Genomic DNA, 17,882 nt, shown 5'->3' with positions numbered 1-17,882 from the left:
CTAAAGAACCTGCTGCTTAGTGAGTCCCTGCCCCTCCCGCCGCAGTGCCGTTCCACCCCGGGGCTGCGTTCCCTGCCTGTAAGATGGGGGGAGTGGAACCAGTGGTCCCTTCTGGTCTTTCCTGGCTCTGACACTCCCTATGGGAAGAGGGGAGTGTACAACCTCGGTCAAGGCATGCTTAGGAGCAAACCCAGACTCACAGACATAGAAAACAAACTTATGGTTACCAGGGTGGGGAAGTGGGAAGGGATAAACTGGCAGCTCGAGACTTGCAGACACTAACTACAATATAGAAAATAGATAAACAACAGGTTTCTTCTGTCCAGCACAGGGAACTATATTCAATATCTTATAGTGATCTATAATGGAAAAGTATATGAAAACAAAAATATGTCTGTATATGTATGTCTGAGCCATTATGCTGTACACCAGAAATTGACACAACATTGAAAACTGACTATGCTTCAACTTAAAAAAGAAAAGAAAAGGAAAGGAAAGGAAAGGAAAGAAAGAAAGGAAAGGAAAGAAAAGAAAAGAAAAGAAAAGAAAAGAAAAGAAAAGAAAAGAACCTAACTAAGCTGTGACCCTGGTGTGCAGGACACTGCACCCATATTGCAGCCATACTGAATGTTGTCAAAAGAAAGAATGATGGGGTCTCTTTTCCTCTCTCCTCTGACTTCTGGCCTTATTGATACTGGGAACAAACTTGACCAGCTGTTTTTAACTGAGGGATTCCCTAGAGGGCATTGTCAGTGTGAGCCCTCAAAATCAGAAGTTCAGAAGAAATCAGAATTAAAAGTAAATAAGGCTGTTGGCTAGTGAACATTCTAATAAAAATGGAATTTGAGACCCCCACACGTTAGTACCATCCTCCTTCTAACTGCCACCACTGAATGGGCAAAAAAGGCCAGGAAATAAGGGGTGTGGCTGAGGCACGTGCCTTTTTTTCTGGCTCACTGTCAAAGTTGCCTTCGATTTAGTAATATGTTGCAGATTTCCTAAAACAATCCCAGTTTCAGTTATTTTGGCTCCATTGTTTCCACAAGCAAGCTTGTAGAATAAAATACCTCGATTTTTTGTTTGGAAAATGTGGTCAAAACAACCATTTTTTTTATACCAGTGCAGTAGACAATCCTAGCCAGTGGGGAGGGAGCAGATTCAGAGAGGCAGAGAACATGCATCTGTGCCCTCCACGCTAGCTTCCCAAGATCACCCCTCATTAAGCCATCCTGCTGTTTCATCCAAGAGCCTCTTGGTGACCAAACACATCCTACCCCCACTCCAGAGAGGGAGGCACTGACGTCTGTTACTGACATTGCATGATCCCCCCTGATTTTGTGTCTCTTCGAGAGTATTTGGAATTACGAGTGAAACAAAGTGGGGAATGTCATTACCTTGACAAATGGTGCCAGAATTCTTTGGAGTCTTAAGACTGCTTTTCAAGAGGGAGACTGCCCTGACGGAAGCTACGAGACGCAAGAACAAAGCACCCATGGAAGATGAAATACCATCCTCTGGCAGGGACCAGCCTTTCCGGGGTGACTTTGAGCCAGCTTGACTTGGGGCCGAGGGATGCACACAGGTGGCCTCTGACTGCCCTTTCATCCCTGAGACTCTCTAAGCTGATAACAAGGCACCGGGAAACCCCCCCGGGCTCGTGCCCTCCGGAGGGAAGCCGAAGACCTGTTGTAGAGGCCGGTCTGCGGCTAAAAGAAACTTTGGGAGGCTGCACGGGCCAGCTGAGCTTTCCCACATCAGCTTTTCCCCTCTCCCCTCCCGTCAGCGCCCAGCACAGCTCTCCCATTCTCTCCCTCCTATTGTTTTCCAAACATCCCTCCCTTCATAAAAGCTGTCTGGCTGGGAGCTTAAAATATTGCTGGACAGTAAAACCTACCCATCAGGGCCAATCCAGTCATATCTGCTCAGCCGTGCAGCACAGGAGGGGCGGGGTAGAGAAGTGGGAGGTGGGCTTTTAGGTGCCAAAGGAAAGAGGCCGAAGTTGCCATTTTGCTGCTGAGCGCCAAGAGAGGACGAGAGCCCTGTATTTCTCCGGGGGACCCTGCTCTTACTGGCAAGTTCCTCCTGGGTGATATTAGTGTGTGGTCTGCCCCACCCTCCCACCCCCCACTTCCTTCCCAGCCTAATCTCAGGGCATATCTTGGCTCCTCCAAAAAGAAAAAGGTTGCCACTAAGGTTCGGTCCTCAGTGGGGGTGGCTGGACTTAGAGTCCAGTACTGAAAATCTCCTTTGAATTGGCCTAAGTTGACAGAGGTTTGGAAGGAAAAGACATGTAGGAATTAGCCGGGGGTGGGGGGTAGAGATGTCCAAATTCTAACTACAACTTGATTTTTTTAAGGCCTTTCATTTTCCCGAATGAATTAACATGCCCACAGGAATTCTGAGCGACCTCAACCATGTAAACTTGAGGTTTATGAAAGAGTTTTGCACTTTTTCACTCAAACTCTGCAGTAGGAGTAATGGTGGTGGTTGTCGGGCTGTGGTGGGGGAGGGGCTTCACATGCAGCATTTCGGTGTTGGGGCATCTAGTGCTGCCCAGGAAGGGCTCTGGCTGACGACCATTAAACTCTCCCTGGGAGCAGGCTCCGTGGTCCCTACCAGAGCCGGTGGTTGGAGGGGCTGCTCTAACACGAATGGAGGCACATTTCTACCCCTTGACCAACCAGAATGGGAAGCGGTCTAGTCCTCTTGGTGGAACTTGCTAACACGGCTGTGTATGTGCTGTTCTGCATCTTCAAAGGCGGGAGAAGGCTATACTCTACTGGAAATCTCCCTGGACTTGAAACTGAAGACCAGGGCTCCCACGGCTCTGTCCTCACTGGCCGGGCCCCCGTGGGAGGCTTACTTAACTCCCCAGTCTGCCTCCCATCCTGGTAATGGGGGCTGGTAATGCCTAGTTCACTGGTTCGCAAACAGCCATCTCTGGACCTGTCAGTTCTGGTCAAGATGAATTTTTCAGCAGCCTGCGACAAAAATGTGACAATAATGTAAACAATGCAGTGACTTTTTCACCAAGTTAAACATGTTTGCTCTAAAGGCCTGTCTTTTATTCTGAAGTTATGTCTTATCTATGTTTGTGGTATTAAAATTCCCCTTTTATGAAATGATGATGAAAACAGACTGCAGTCATAGCTAGTTTAATGGTTTGATAAGTTTCTTATTTTTGTGTCCTTGCTTGGCAAACGAAGGAGCTGGTAGCCCTATGAGGGTTACCCTGTTTTGTTGTTGTTACTGTACTGGGCCCTGAACTCTAAGTTGGAGAACCACTGGCTTACTTTGCAGGTTGTTATGAGGACTGAAATAAGATGTGCTACAATGTATCATTTATAAATAGATAAGAGTTACCCAAACACAGGTGTTATTCTAATCATTACCTAAGACCACAGTCCTCGGGGGAGGTGCACTGGTGGATGCCCTGGGGGTGGAGGCTTGAACTCCAGGGGTTTATTTTCCACCCTTAATAGATTTTCACAAGCAAAATAAAACAGGGAATTGCCTCTTTGAAGAAGAGATGAGAAATCCTTTGGTTTAGATGTCTCCCTGCTCCAGGGGAACAGCTGGCTCAGATATACTCTAATCTGACTTCCTTTAAATATAATTTTCAGTTTTAGAAGTCAGAAACCCAGGGCATCTTTCCTTAGCACCTCTAAAGTTTTTCTCAACAGTATAGTTGGCCTGTTTTGATAGCATGGAATTGGAAAGATTTTGTCCTAAGTTAGTTTCCCTTCTTCCATGATTACAAGAAACTTTGTAAGTAGACATAAAAAAAAGAGCAAACCACTCCAACAGTCCTAGCACAGCAGGATGGGGTGTGGATGGACACAGCCCTGTCTGGCTTTAGTTTGGAAACTACTAATTGGGTGGTTAGGAGGGTCTTCACGTGATACGAATGTGTGTCATGACTCTCATGTGTCAAGAATCATTGGCCTCCCAGTTTATGTCTTTAATTTTACACAAAACAACGCCTCAAAACACCTAATTTTAGATCAATTTACTGTCCTTTTTTGGAATTTACCATTTCTTTGCAAGTTCTCAATCTCCCTCCTGCCAGCTGAAGCAAAGAAGACTAGAGTTCCCTAGCCTGTATGTAATACTGGTATTACATGCACTCAGGGATCAAGAATTTCAGATTTCAAATGACGACCACTGGTCCCATCCACTGTTGTCTTGGAGCTTCTACTCTGTGAAGGTCTTTGTTTAGTGTCATGATAGTTCACAGAGGATGGAAACAAAATGGCCCCTGTCCTCCAAGAGCTTTGGATCCTAAAAGGGGGAAACAAGACTGGTAGATGTCCAGTCCTGAGAGCTTGTGCTCGCCACACACATTCACGTGGGTCCATGAGTGAAATACACCTGAAATTCCAAAGGGATTAATATGGTACAGTACAAGTAACATAGTAAACTGAGCTGATGTATCAATGGGGGTAAGACATTAGCAACACTACGTTTAGAGTGCATTAGAGCCAGACTTGATCTCATAGGAGTAAATTACACAAATTGTTGTTTTGACATGAATTTTAAATTGAACTATTTGATTAAAGAGAAAAACAAAACAAACAAAAAAAAAACCCTTGGGTTTACCTGGCTCTGCCACCAATCAGATTTATGCTTGGGCTGCTTACCTGATGGTGTTTCCCACCTTTTTTCCAGAAGCTGATGGGAATGGTCACCACTCTTAATAGGGAAAATATTAGATTTAACTGTAGTTTGAGGTCTGTTAAAGGTGGAAGTATAACTAGATACATGTGACTGGGCTTCTGAACTGCTGGGTTTGAGCAGAGGGCCCTCCCCAACTCTCAATTCCCCATTCCTAAAAGGAACCCTTCCTAATGGCGGAGGCACGGCTGGGGCTGCCACAGCTGCTCTCACCTTCCCGGGGCAGAGAAGCTGCTGTCAGAAGCCTGACATCATTGGGAGTTTCTGGGGCTGCTCTTCAACAACAAGAAGCAGAACTGAGAGCACAGGCTGGGCATCGTTCGAGCCTGCCTTCAGTATCTGCCACCAAATACTCTGGCCGGGCTCCAAACTGCAGGCTGGGAAGAAGCTTTCCATTTCATTTTGCTTATCCTTTCCTAAAGATGAAAACCCCACCTAACTGAAGATTCCACTTCTCACCGCTCATTCGGGTGTTTAGCAAATACCACCCTCATTAAATGTGGTGAGCAGAGTCCTCTGGCTCCACGGACTTCTGACCCTGTAGGGTGCGGCATGGCTGAAAGAAGCCCAGCCCAGCGCCCGCAGCACGCGCTCTCACCCTGGCCTGAGTGCAGGGACGAGTACACGCCACAGCACTGCAGAGTTGCCCAAGCTCGGGGAACATCTGTTGAGGTGGAGGCTTCGATCATGGTCTTTCAGAGATCACCAGCTTGCACTACAGGTTTGCCCTGGACAAATGACCCAGTTTGCACACATCGCCCCTGTCAGTTCAATCCCACGTCCATTAGTCATTGCTGTTGCTAGGGGCGTTATATACTATCATGTTTAATGGTATTTTTTTCCTACAGACCAAAATTTAGCTCTATTAAAATAGCCACATGTTACAGACCCTAAAACCTTTCCATTCTGTGGGACACTAAAACTGACTTAGTAGACTCTCCTCACCCTGTAACATGATTTCTTCCCAAAGCACTCTCCCCATTCTTTGAGTTTAAAAGAGTAAATATATACATCTCTCAATTTTTAAAGCTATTGAGAAAGGTTTCCAGATTTCACCCTAGAAGAGAGGAAACATAAATTAAGTACAGGAGTCCCAGAGCTGGATAGCTCCAGTCATGGGCAATATATCCCCATGGTGAAGTGGAAGGAACCCAGCCTTCGGGGTCAGGCAGACAGCACTGCTGCTCTCTGGCCGTCCTATCGCAGACAGCGCACTTCACCTTTCTGTGACTCAGTCTTCTCATATGAGGGAATCAGACTAGTTAAACACTTAACAAGCTCTCATTATGTGCTGGGCTCTGTGACAGGGGCATTAAGTATATAGCTTTATAAAACAGGTGTGGTCCATATCCTCATGGAGAGTGTAGTCTAGCAAAATCAAAAATTTTTTTAGCAGAATCAAATTTAATGAAAAAATGTAATGTGAAAGGTCTCACAAAATAGATATCCCCAAAATGCAAATTTCCTTCCACTTCCCTTCCAACATATAATCATTATACATCTCAACACAGTCAAAAGTAAGGTTGCTACAGACCATTTCATACATACAAAAATTTTGCTGGGGGCCCAGACACCCACGGTTTAGAGTATTTCTTCAGTGTTATGTCACCTGACCCTTAGTTCAGGCTGTGGTCTTGATCCAATTATCCACATAAACATGGGTTTCTCTTTGTGATCAATGAATCCTTATTTAGGGTGGAGTGCAAGGCTTGTATAGACACTGCCTCGTTTATTCTTGCAGATGGCTTGTGAAGTGAATGAGAACCCATTTCACAGAAGAGGAAGCTAGTGGAAGCAGGTTCTTTAATGCCTCTTCATCCCCTAGTACTGGTCTGCACGGAGGAGGCACCCCAGAGAGGCTGTTTACATGTTGGCTGTTCCAGCAACTCAGAAAGGAGAGGTACCCCAAGAGTTAGCACAGACAGACTCAGGATTGTACTGTGGCCGCTCAGTCTTGCCTTCTCCCTCCTCCAGGTGGGTAAGAAATGGGTGACTGGAGTTTCCTGGGGAACATCTTGGAGGAGGTGAATGAGCACTCCACGGTCATCGGCCGAGTGTGGCTCACGGTGCTCTTCATCTTCCGCATCCTCATCCTCGGCACGGCCGCCGAGTTCGTGTGGGGGGATGAGCAGTCCGACTTCGTGTGCAACACCCAGCAGCCAGGTTGCGAGAACGTCTGCTACGACGAGGCCTTCCCCATCTCGCACATCCGCCTCTGGGTGCTGCAGATCATCTTCGTGTCCACGCCGTCGCTGGTGTACGTGGGGCACGCGGTGCACCACGTGCGCATGGAGGAGAAGCGCAAGGAGCGCGAGGCGGAGGAGCCGAGCCCGCAGCCCCCGGGCGACGGCGGCGACAGCGCGCCCCTGGCGGCCGACCAGGGCAGCGCCAAGAAGAGCAGCAGCAACCCCAAAGGCACCAAGAAGTTCCGGCTGGAGGGGACCCTGCTGAGGACCTACATATGCCACATCGTCTTCAAGACCCTCTTCGAGGTGGGCTTCGTCGTGGGCCACTACTTCCTGTACGGCTTCCGGATCCTGCCTCTCTACCGCTGCAGCCGCTGGCCCTGCCCCAACGTGGTGGACTGCTTCGTGTCCCGGCCCACGGAGAAGACCATCTTCATCCTGTTCATGCTGTCTGTGGCCTCTGTGTCCCTGTTCCTCAACATTGTGGAGATAAGTCACCTGGGCCTGAAGAGAATCCGCTCTGCCCTCAAGAAGCCCACGGAGCAGCCGCTGGGGGAGGTCCCTGAGAAGTCCCTCCACTCCATTGCTGTCTCCTCCATCCAGAAGGCCAAGGGCTACCAGCTCCTCGAGGAAGAGAAAATCGTGTCCCACTATTTCCCTTTGACTGAGGTCGGGATGGTGGAGACGAGCCCACTGTCTGCCAAGCCTTTCAGTCAGTTCGAGGAGAAGATGGGTGCCGGGCCCCTGGGGGACTTGTCCAGGGCCTACCAAGAGACACTGCCTTCCTACGCTCAGGTGGGAGCCCGGGAAGGCGAGGGGGAGGAGCCGCCAGCGGAGGAGGGGGCAGAAGCAGAGGTGGGCGAGAAGAGGCAGGAGGCAGAGAGAGTGAGCACAGATGGGCAGGAGCTGGTGGCCGGGCAGGAGCTGGTGGCCGTGCTGGAGGGGGAGAAAGTGGTCGAGACCCCCGAAGTGGGGAAAGAGGCTGAGAAAGAAGAGCTGCAGCCCGAGAAGGTACCCAAGCAAGAGCTGCCGACCGAGAAGGCGCCTTCGGTGTGTCCGGAGCTGCCCGGGGATGACACCAGGCCCCTGAGCAGGCTGAGCAAGGCCAGCAGCCGGGCCAGGTCGGACGATCTAACCGTCTGAAGTGATACCAAAGAAAGAAAGAAAAGAAAACACCCGAGCTAACACAGGGCAAGGTGAAACCTAAAGATGCCAACATGATTTGACTCTTCTGTGCTTCCCCTGGCTCCCTCCCCTGGCTCCCACCCCTGGTTAGACAGGCACTGCACTAGAACGCGCATGGAAGGAAGCTAGGAAGCTAGGAAGCTGCCTGTCCCCTTTATAAAGGCCTCCCAGATAAACCCATTGTCCCTTTTGAGTTCCCAGTCTCATGACTGCCCTGCCCCTTACACCAACAGCCACGGGGAATTCTGCTTTCATCCCCATTTCCCCATAGGAATCCTTCCAATCAGAATTGGGGTTGCCTCATAGCTTTTTCCCTGTTTATCTCAAGCTCACAAACTCAGACAAACGTTATCAGCGTAGCACTGCCGTAGCAGACATCATGTGACCACATATCTGGGGTCTCAAACTTGAATGCCTGCAGGATCAGGCCTGTGGCTTACGTGGGTGAAGCGGGCCTGTTCTGGTCTCATGGCAGACTCAGCTGTGAGAACTGGACAGCACACGACAGCTGCTCCTCAGTTCCGGGCAGTGAGTACCAGGCAGCATTACCTGGCCATCTGATTTTTCAAGAGGAGCCAGAAATCCAGTCTTTTAAGTTAAACTTCCCCAATTTTGAATGTTGCCAACTAAATTTTAAACATGCCATGTAGGCCAGAGAAAACGTGTGCAAGCCAAGTTTAATGTGTGGGGCACCCATCTGCAAGGTCAACTTACCCCCGGGAGCCCAGCCTTCCTATGGAATCGGTCATATTATTTCTTGTCTCAACTCGTTTCTGTGGCTTCCAAACCTCGTTTCACCATTTTGGAGTGTTTGGGTTAAATCATCAGTCCAGGAGACGTCCGGAGTCCTCACTGGTCTCTCTTTGGGGTCACTGTGGCCCCTGGGTTCTGATGTAATTACATCCCTTGTATGGGTGGGAATTCTGCTCTGGGCAGCATCAAAAAAAGAGAACAAGACCCCAACCTTCCACTTACGCCACCCCCGACACCTGGGTCACTGAACGAAAAGGCTTCGAGGCCGGGTCTCAGTTTGCTTCCTGAAGCAAAGAAGGTCCTTTCCTTTCCTGTCCTCTTCCGACATCAGGTCTTAGCCTGATGTCTACACACCGTTCACCGGGGGCCGGGGCAAGCCCAGTTCTGAGCTGAAGGATGCCCGCCTGCTGGCCGGTCTTGAGGAGACTCGGCCCCCAGGCCTTGCTCAGGTGCAAGACAGGTACCCGAAGGGCCGCCAGAGAGGCATGAGGGAGAGCCTCTTACAGTTGCGGAACTCAAACAGCCAGAGTCCCAAAATCTAGCCCGAGGCCAGGCTTCATCCCTGGAAGGGACGCAGAGGCTAAAGGGAACAAGAGGGATCTGGAAGTTCTCCTGCCCTTTGTCTCCCCAGTCAACACTCCTCAAACACAGAGTCCAGGCTGGAGGAGACCGCAAGTGTAAGTACACATTTCACACTGGGAGCAGTTTTACCTAGAGGTAAATCAATTCCCAGAGCAGAGGGAGAAATTACTAACCAAAATGCTTCAGCTAGACCAAAGCTGTGCTTCCTGGGCTGCAGTGCCAAGGCTAAGGTAGGAGGGAAAGGAACCAAGTTGACACGGCAGGGCTCTGGACGGGAGACCACCAGGGTACCCAGAAAAACTGCCTTCATGCTATTGTCCCCCCAACCAGCACTGTCCCAGAGAACACAGATGCCTTGTGCTGCCCTCTGGTTACCACCTTTCTTTTAAGAGTCATTCTAGATATGTTTTTCCAGAGCAAAGCCTACTCTGAAACGATCCCTTCCCCGTGACAGTATTCCCATTCCTTGGTGCTCCATTCTAAAGCAAAATGGTCTAAAAATTAAATTCTTTCTAAGGTATGATTTTTTTTGATAATCACTCCAGGGAAAAGTTATATTTGAAAAGAGAAAGCCTCGAGTGTATTTTACCTAGATTAATCCAAAGTGACAAACTCTCAATGAAGGAATGTGTCAGGTGATGGACAACTGAATGGAAGAGGAGGTATATTTGCCTTGTAGACACGTGACTTGCTGGCTACTGCTTGAATCTTCCTTCTCCTTGCAGTCAACACTATTCCAGACAGACCTTCTTCTGTGCGGTGAGGGAAGTAACAAAATCCCAGGGCCTGAGAACCAGGCACCATCGCACTCACCCCAACGGCTGCACCACTGCTTCTACAGCTTTGCTCCTGAAGACACATTTTAAGAAGATGTAGACTCAGAGCCTGAGAGTAGCTTCATCATTACCAGAATAACATGTCTATCCCAACTAGGACCTCCTCTGAAAGAGGAAAGGAAAACCTGCACCCTGTCCTGAGTGGAAACCGCTGGTGCTCTTTGGGACCAGAGCAGAGGTGTAGGTGAAGTCCCCTGGTCTCCTTGTCTCGGCCAGGGCACAAGTGTGTGAGTGTATTTCCCTGAAGGAAGCAGCATCCTGCTTCAGTGTCTGTACCTCCCCCCGCCGCTGCCACCTCCCACCGCTGTGGAAGTTGCCACTTTGCCTCTCAGTCTTCCCAACAAACAAGGAAGCCTGTTTTGGAAAAAACAGACACAGGCCATCAAGGGACCAGGATTTTTTTTTTTCTATTTCAGCCATTTAGTAGCTGTGTTATTGTCATCTCTTAACCTCTCTGTACCTGTTTTCTGTCTACAAACTGGAGATGGCATTTGCCACCAACCTACCTCCAGGGGTACCATGAGGACTAATGAGTTGGATGCCATGTCTGGGGTCTGCTGAGCGGTGCCTGAGAGTGGTGCGGCCCCGGGGAGACCAGGAAGAAGAGCAGGTGGGTAGCTTCTATCTGACCCTCCCATCCCGCCCTGCAGTTACCTGGTGAGAGTTTTTCAGTGTGGAATAGACACTCTGGAGATTAGTTTTCTCAGAGAAGACTCCAAACAGACTCTTGACCTCATATGTTTAATAGGAACCTATTTGACCTTGAGAGATGGCTGGGGACAGACTGGCAATTGCTGTCATCCCGTGGAAAACGTCCCTTCATGCCCCATCTTAAGTTGCCACACAGCTGCCAGGCTCCATTCACAGGCAGCTGTGTGTCTGTGGAGGACCTTACTCTGGACAGCTGGGTCCCTCAGTATCTGAGGCAAATCATTACAACTGACTCAAGATGATAACTGCCCCTGGGCTCCGTTAAAGCCCAGCTTTAAATCCTAATCCTGGTCGTCCCCTTGTTAGAATAAACCTTTCTGGTATGTGGAACTACCAGTACTAAGAAGCCCCGGACAGCAGGCTACCACAAGTGCAGCTCTCTCCCGAAGGAAAGGGCCGCTTGTCCAACAGCAGCCATGACACCTCCGTCGAGGGAGATCTGTGACCAGGAGGGGCAGAGTTACTCAAAGTTCAGCTAGAAAATTTCAAACCTGGCTCCATAATCCGTAGGCGTCGCATTTGGGGTATCAGAAAAAGGCCTATCTGCTTTTCATCGCGACTTTGTTAGTTGGCACCCAGGTGAAGCCGGCAACACAGAATTGGACAAATATGCCTGAAGCTCAGTGAGACCTAGGGATCAGATTTTCCCACGAAGAACACTGAGGTTCAAAATCAGAAGTGCTGACTGCAGCTCTCTGGTGCTGGGAACCCCGAGATGTCATTTACCTGCTCCAGACAACAATTCTCCGTAGGTTAATTGTGAATGATAAGTTCTGCCCCTCCTTCACAAGGTGGATCAAATGACTCAATACGCAAGAAACACTAGGAGCATACTAGAAGAAATAAGTGGGCCTTTTTAAAAATTCGCTAATTTGGAAATTGAAAGGGAAGAAGGTCTTATCCAAATTTGTCCCAAGTCCTTATTGTAAAATGTATACTGAAGCAGTAACAGTCACCACTCTCAAATATGGCACAGATGGTTTCTGAGATGCTGATTAAAAGTAAGCCAGTGAGTAAAGTGAAGGAAGTAAGGGTGGGGCGGGAGAAAGGTCAATTTTTCTGTAGCCTTGAAGTCCTTAGAATTTTACTACAAAAAAAAAAAAGAATATATTTCATCATGCAAGAATTTATTGCTGAGAGTGGTGCTGCAGGTACTCGGCTTACTAGGGCTCGTGTGGAGAGAGGCTCCAGCCCCTGAGATGGTCTCTGACTCGTGGCAGAAGGGAGTTCATGGATCCTCCAAGAGCTGCATGGAGGAACGCTTCAGCCCAAGTCATGCAGAAGGTCTGAGGCAAGACTGGTGCAGACAGCTGCTCTTCCTGAGTTCCTGAGGAGGGTCCCTGGGGCTGGCGGGGTCAGGATGAGCATGCCACTCACACGGCAGCCCCCATCCCACTCCCCCTCATCCTCCCCTCCCCTGCTCCTCACCCTGAGTTATCCCTCTCTGCACATCATGTGCAAATGATCACACAACGCAGGTTAGCAAAGTTTAGATGAAAATGTTTCCCTAGTTGGCTGGAAACTCCTCTAAGCATAAATACAAACTGTAAAAGGAAATAAGCGTGTGCCTAGAAGTGATAGTGAGATAGGCAGGGAGACTCTCCCTTCTTGTAATTATAGTATCATAACTAAATATGTAATTGAGGGAGGAAGGGAAAAAAGGAAATAAAATTCTAGGTTCAGTAGTTAAATAAAAAGAAAGAAAGGTTTTTACGGAAGACACATCACTCCCACTGCCCTAGGCATTGCAGCTCCCAAAGCCAGGAGAGTGGAATTCCACTGCACGGTGACCGATGAGGTAGTGGGGTATACTGGAGGCTCCAGCCCCATGCATTCTGGAAGTTCTCCAGGGCAGACAGAGTCTTCTGGAAGAACTGATCAAGTCTCCTGGAGGGAAGAGTAGATGGCTTCATTGCCTTTTTCTGCAAATTTTCCATCTATGAAGCAGGATTAGTAAAGACTCAGCTAAGAGATATATTCATAACAAACTTCCTGGGGAGATCTCCGGCCGAGGGGAGCGGCGGTATTGGGACTGAGCCCTGAATTTCTCCAGCCTTCCCCATCTTTATGTCGGAGCTAATAGTCATGTGTTAGACTGTTACCAAACAATAAAACTAACTTGACTTTTCACCATCATTTTTTTTTTTCCTTTTGATCCGTCGGCCATGCTACCCCTTAAAAGACTCCCCCAGTTTCTGGTGTTCTTCATTTGAAATTAAGGGGTTGTGGGACAAGGGGGTTGGGGTCTGGGGAGGGGGGCAGTGGTACGCTGGTAAATGTGTAACAACCAGTTCTTTCTGGGGTAAAGAAGCCCTGGTTTGTCCCGTTAGCCAATTTCCTTGGCGTAAATTCTGCCACCATCACCAATTTCAACCCACCAATATAATGTCCCTGGACAGTGAGCCGAGAAGAGATATGCAACAGCACAACATTATAAAATATTTCCACTGTACGATAAATAACCTCAAGGGCATAGATAATAGTAAAATAATTAAGAAGTGATGAGCTTTGAGTGTTACCTTTGTGTTTCATTTTTGTTTAAGTTTATGTAGTTTAATTGTTTATAATGACTATACCTAACGACTGGGTCACAAAATTCCAGGAAATTTAGCAAATGACTCTTACAAGCCAGTACAAGCCACCCCCAGCACACCTTTGGGTGAAATGGTGGAGAATCTGATTCAGGAAGAACCTGAAAACTCTCCTCATCAATTGAGGTTTGGACAGTTTGTCCTCTCCCTTTCTCTGCACAAGTCTCTGGAAAAATCAAAGTACACTTGTTTGGCCTTTTGGGAAGAGACAATAAGAATAGGATTTGTTCTCTTCCATGTCATTGAAAACTGTGGAATGAGTTAAAGTTATTCATTACAGAGAAACATAGATAAAATTAGCCAAAAGATTCTGTCTGAGATTTTTCGTGTCACTTCTCTGCTTAAAATTCTTCAATGACCCAGTTGCTTACCCAATAAATTCTAAGTTCCTTACCATGACTTATAAAGCCTTTTTAACCTGCTTCAACCCACCTAGAGAGGATGTCTGTTTTTACCTGCCTTGAATCTATTCTCCTTTCTTCCATATTAATATCTCAGTTTTACTTTTTGGAAAATACTCTTCCTCAATTGGATATTGTCTTGGTAGGACTCTTAGTAATGTTTACCTGACTTCCCCTGGTCAAGAGTCATGGGTTTTTTTAAACTCATATGGGCCAACCATATACTCTCTTCCTGAAATGTGAATCTTGAGTGAAGTAATCAAGAGATTAAAACTTGGTTGGAATTTATTTATCTTGACAGAAGCCCTCAAAGAGACTCACAATTAGTTTCTGCTTACCTAGATTTCTGGAAGATGCTTAGTTCTTCTTTTTTCAGATCCTGGTTCATCAGCCTTCCTTTAAGTCACTAAACTACCCTCAAAGTTCCTTTTTTAAAAAATTTAACATAGCCAAAATTTTCTCTATTGCATACAAGCCCCTGACTGGTAGGTACAACACCTTTCTAGCCTCACCTCCCACATCTGTCCCTACACGCACGTGGCCCAGGCTTACTGAAACATTGGCTGGTCCCCAACATGGGCAGGCCTGGCACTGAGTGATGAATGAATTCCATGTTATTTCAGGACTCTGCCCTTCCTGCCTTTTTTCCTACAGTCAGCTCCTTCTCGTTCTCCAAGATTCAGCTCAGTTGCCTCCTTCTTTATAAAATTTCACAAATTCCCCGAGACAAAGGCAGTTGCTCCCTCCTTTGTGATCCCTCAGTATTTGTGAGCACTACTATTATAGCACTTATCAAGAGTGATTTCAAGAAGAGAATTCATACTATATACCTCCGAATATTCAGTACTTCATCACACAGTGCCTGGAACAGAGTAATGTCTGATGAATGAATGAATCAATGAATGAATGAATATTACTGAGACATCTCCCAGGGCAGGAGGGAGATAACTGGCTCAGCATTCCCCAGCACTGGAGCAGCCAACACTACATGGGAATATATCTGAGGAAGAGATTCCCTGAAGGTCCCAGGAATTCCGGGCTGAAGGCAGGCAGCTTGCTTTATCAGAAATAAAGGAAGGAGGAGGAATTTTTGTATGAATTGCTGGATGTCATTTCCCAGAGCAACTCTGGAAACCATATGTTGAAGATGGTGATCAGAGTCTTTGAATGATTGTGGACTAGAGGACCACCCACACTAGAGGTGCGCCTGTAACAATATCCTAAAGTACGTGGCTTTAGCTTAACAACTGAACAGTGAGTAGTGAAGAATGAAAATCAAAGGTTACAAGGATAGAGCCTTAGGCTCTGCCACGCAAATATTTAGTAAAAATGTTACCTGTGATGATTTGTGTATTAGTTACCTATTGCTCTGTAACAGAGCACACCAAACCTTAGTGACCTAAAACAACAATAAGCATGTATTATCTCTCATAGTTTCTGTGGGTCAGGAGTTCTGGAGCAGCTTGGGGTCTCTCATGAGGTTGCAGTCAGATATTGGCAGGGCCTGCAGTTCTCTGAGGCTTGGCTGGGGCGTTAGGATCCAGTTAGCTGAGACTCTAACTCAGTGTGTATAGGTCAATGCCTACATGGGAGCATCTGCATGGCCATCCACCTGTTTTCCTGATAGGTGTAGCCAGGGATGCAAAGGTCTCTGGTCTAAGACTCTCCCTTAGTAGGGCTGCCTCCACTGCTCCCTGGCTTTCTGGATCGGGGATTGGACATCTGACAGGTAGTTTTGGCTGCTTAATGTGGGCAGAGTTCAAGTCTAAGAAAGAGAGACATCTTCCCTCGTGTATACTAAGTCTATGAGTCTCAGTTACTCAGATTGCAGTCGTCTAAGCACCAGGTCCTAGACGCAGGTCCATTCAACGTTGTGCTTCCAGGTTTTTAATGCAGACTTGAATGCAGACAACACTGGGTGATTGCCCTCAGCTGGAGTCAGCTTCAGGCCGGTGAGACTGCAGGAGGTACAAGGACGAGCTAGAGCCCTGGTAGGAGAGGATGAGCCCCACAACGGTGCATTAAACCTCCAGGAAATGAGTATTGAATGGATGAAGTAGTGATTTAGTCTACATTGGAGCCACTGCAACATGGGTGGGGGGCAGGGGTGACATTTTCCTAAAATAACTCATTTTCAGACTCTTAAAGAATTGTTCCTTGTTTTGAATTAAATTTACTTTCATGTAACTTCCAGTCCTTTGTCCTACTGTTACTGAACAAAACTTGAGTCTGCTTTCCCACGCGCAGCAAAGCCAATCAACTGACACCAGGTTGATTGGAGACAGGAGTCTAGGCAGTTGGTCCTTAAAAGGCCTAAACTCCCCAAAGGCTTTCAGGGAAAGGTTGTAAAAGATGGGGGGAGTGGGTTGTGGGGTGTGTGATCAGCTTGTGGATATTCTTCTGATTGGTTGGTGGTGAGGTAAGGGGTGTGATCAGCTTGTGGATATTCTTCTGATTGGTTGGTGGTGAGGTAATCAGGAGTCAACATCATCAACCTTCTCATCGGGGTCTACCTGCTTGTGGGCAGCATACAGTTAACTTCTTCCACTTAGTGGGGGTTTCAGTATCTGCAAAACAGCTTAAAGGATATGGATCTGAATATTATATATAGCCCTTAAGGAGGAACTAAAGGTCCTTGACTTTGTTTAATGGCTAAACCATTATTATTTTGTCCTGCTTGATTGTTTTCTTTTCTCTCTGCATTTTCTCACTTCTCTGATTAAATTTATTCTTTGGAACGCAGGGAAGGCCTAGGAGGCTAAAGTTCTCTACAGACAAGAGGCAGACAGAGGACAGGGGTAGGGGGCGGGGGGCGGGGCAGGAAATCTGTCCAGGGAAGGCCCCATCTATTGGGGCCATATCAGTTTTATCCATTCTTTTACATGAAGACAGCTGTCAATGTTCCTGAGTCTTCTTCAGTTCTTCTGTGCTCATCTGGTGACTCACTTCTGACCGTGCACAATACAACTATTTGCTTCTTAAAAGTGAGGTACCGAGAGTGCAGCACTCTAGGTATGAGCTGATGGGCACCAAGCACAATGAGGTTGTCACTCTCTTGTTACAGGTAGTGTGCGCTTTTTGCTGTTGTTATCACATCACTAATTTATTTGGTTAGCTGTATTTGCTAAAATCTCACCTGCCTTTCCAATCTTCCCTCACCCATAATTATGTAGTTGTTTGTGGAGCCAGGTATACGTTGTAACATTTAGAATACAATGCCTGATTTATGGTCTAACTCATTATAATGATCATTATTATTAACTTCATCTTATTAGCTATGGCCATTGTGAAATAGAATTACCATTTAAAATACGGTGTGAGTTCAGGCCCCACCTCCTTCATCCTTAGAAATGGAAATACTAGCTTACATGACATCGGCTTTTGAATTTTCAAACATGAGCGTACCCCGCCCCTTTCAGCCAGGCCACCTCTAGTTGGGCCCCGCCTCCGGAACGCCCTCTCCCTGGCCCCACCCCCGGCCTTCTGCTCTCAGGCGCCCCGCCCACTCCTAGCCCGAGGCGGGAAGCGGGGGATGTAGCTGCTGATTGGCTGGCCGGCGCGCAGCTTGATGGCGTCGGGCTGCTAAGCCGCGGTGCCGGCGGCGGCCCCCGGGCGAAGGCGGCCTGTGTGAAGGGCCCGGCGGCCCGAGCGCGCTGTGGCCTCGGGGAGTGGCAAGTGGAGGCACGGGGCCTCCCTACGCTTCGCCATGAGTTTCCTGATCGACTCCAGCATCATGATTACCTCCCAGGTGAGCCACCGCGTCCCACCCCGGGACTCCTCAGCCTCCCGTTCCCGAGCCGTCTTCTCCGGGCCTCAGCGATGCGGGCTGGCCCGGGGCCTCGCTTTGCTTGCCCGCGGCCTGTGCCCGCCTCACCGGGCCTAGACCTCGGCGAGGGTGTGGGGTTCGCTGCGTCCGGTCCCCTCCGCCCTCGCTGTCAGGAGGCGTCCTGCGGCCGTCGGCGC

General features: G+C 48.1%; 2 protein-coding genes across 5 annotated transcripts in view; both read left to right on the top strand.

Moving 5' to 3' along the window:
• Positions 1-6,659: 6,659 nt before the first annotated feature.
• Positions 6,660-8,101, top strand: GJA8 (gap junction protein alpha 8). Its single transcript, XM_032464745.1, has one exon. It carries the CDS (start codon positions 6,660-6,662, stop codon positions 8,001-8,003), a length of 1,344 nt encoding a protein of 447 aa, XP_032320636.1. The 3' UTR covers positions 8,004-8,101.
• A 9,349-nt stretch (positions 8,102-17,450) lies between these two features.
• GPR89A (G protein-coupled receptor 89A) overlaps positions 17,451-17,882 on the top strand; it is a 34,230-nt gene continuing 33,798 nt past the window's right edge. For 2 of the 4 annotated variants that reach the window (XM_032464442.1, XM_032464443.1), the window contains exon 1: positions 17,451-17,667. In XM_032464442.1, the coding sequence (XP_032320333.1) occupies positions 17,626-17,667 (42 nt within the window). In that variant the 5' untranslated portion in view covers positions 17,451-17,625. The remainder of the gene's footprint in view (positions 17,668-17,882) is intronic. The other 2 variants (XM_032464440.1, XM_032464441.1) reach the window with 2 other exon arrangements.

Source organism: Camelus ferus, chromosome 21, assembly GCF_009834535.1.
Source record: "Camelus ferus isolate YT-003-E chromosome 21, BCGSAC_Cfer_1.0, whole genome shotgun sequence".
Taxonomy (NCBI): Eukaryota; Metazoa; Chordata; class Mammalia; order Artiodactyla; family Camelidae; genus Camelus; species Camelus ferus.
This window is presented reverse-complemented; position numbering and strand designations above follow the sequence as displayed.

Excerpts from the sequence above, each read along its gene's own strand:
- GJA8 (XM_032464745.1), top strand. The coding sequence starts at position 6,660 with ATGGGTGACTGGAGTTTCCTGGGGAACATCTTGGAGGAGGTGAATGAG.